The 1,369-nt window shown below is 69.1% G+C and overlaps 1 protein-coding gene across 1 annotated transcript; it reads right to left on the reverse strand.

Annotated features, from left to right (window-relative positions):
- Nucleotides 1-261: 261 nt before the first annotated feature.
- LOC105914013 (angiomotin-like) lies at nt 262-660 on the reverse strand. Its single transcript, XM_012844573.1, has one exon. It carries the CDS (start codon nt 658-660, stop codon nt 262-264), a length of 399 nt encoding a protein of 132 aa, XP_012700027.1.
- Between the last annotated feature and the right edge of the window lie 709 nt (nt 661-1,369).

The raw sequence follows: 1,369 nt of genomic DNA on the forward strand, positions 1-1,369 counted from the left end.
TTCTTGGAGAGCCTACAAAGCAGTACACCATCAGGGTTAAGGCAACGGGAAAAGAGACAATCACCAACAGGAGAGGTAACATACCTGGCTACCAGGGAGCACGACGTTGTCCAACTCCCCCAGCACCGAGGATAGAGCCGCACGGGTGTTGGCGAGGCTACCCTGCACCGCCTGCCACTTGCGCCACTCCGCGGCGTCATCCAGGGTGAAGAGGTGCCTCGGCGGGTCCTCACGGGACGTCCAACGCAGGTCAGACCCTCTTCATGCCTTGGGAACGGTAGCGGCCAAGGCCAAGGCGGGAGCCGATCCCGACGCCACCGTCGAAGCAGGCTCCATCATCCCAGAAGCCGCCGACCTCGCCGACGGTCCCAGTGCCTGTGCACCTGTCGCCGTCGGGGCCGCCGCGGGCCCACTTGACAGTGCCAACGCCACCAACACAAGTGGCGGAACAAGTATCCCCACGGCCACCTTGCCCTCCGCCGCAACCGCCGAGGAAGGCTCCTCCGCCCCTGCCGGAGCCCCTCGAGCGGGCACCTCCACCTCCGCCGCCGGTGCCAACTCCGCCGGGACCTCCGGGGCGGAGGTCCCCGCCTCCATCACCACCGCCACCTCCGCCACGGCCGCGGAGGCAGGCCCTCCCTCCTCTATCGCCGCTGCCATCCCCTTAACGGCTGCAGGGACATCCGTCCCTGTTCCCGTCGCCGCCGTTCCCTCCACCTTGTCGGCGTCGAGGTCGATCACCTCCCCGACCTGAGGGCCCTGAAGAAGTGGAAGGCGGAGCGGGGTCCACACCCTCTCCCGCGCCCGATGGTGCCACCACTCCACTGGTCGCCATCACAAGGACCGCTCCCGTGGCGGGACCCGCGACCTCACCGGGGACCCCGCCGCTCGCCGCGGGCGGGGTCGCGGTCTGCTCCGCAGAGGCGGACAACACCCGTAGCGCCTTTTTAGGCGCCAGCTGCAGAACAAGACCACGGGGGGTGGCCCTACGAAACAACAAACAAATGTTAGCGGAAACAAATGCAAGGTGGGGAAAGGAGCGAGGTTCGCGAGGAAATCCAACTCACGTTCCTCCGGAGCAAGGACGGCGCGCGCGCTTCGCCTCCGAGCCGGACGCCGACCCCGAGGCATCCGGCAGCGGCCGCTTGTCGCCGCTCCTCTGCTCTTGGGCCGCAGGCGCGACAACAGGGGCGGGCTCCGTAGACCTCCGGGGAGCGCTCCACGCTGACTCCTGGGGGGCGCCCCGCGCCGACTCATGGGGGGGCCCCGCACCGACCCCTGGGGGACGCTCTGCGCCGACTCCTGGGGGGCGCCCCGCGCCGATCCCTAGGGCATGGCCCCGGAGCCGTGCGAAACTAAGCCCCGGGCG

Source organism: Setaria italica, chromosome III, assembly GCF_000263155.2.
Source record: "Setaria italica strain Yugu1 chromosome III, Setaria_italica_v2.0, whole genome shotgun sequence".
Taxonomy (NCBI): Eukaryota; Viridiplantae; Streptophyta; class Magnoliopsida; order Poales; family Poaceae; genus Setaria; species Setaria italica.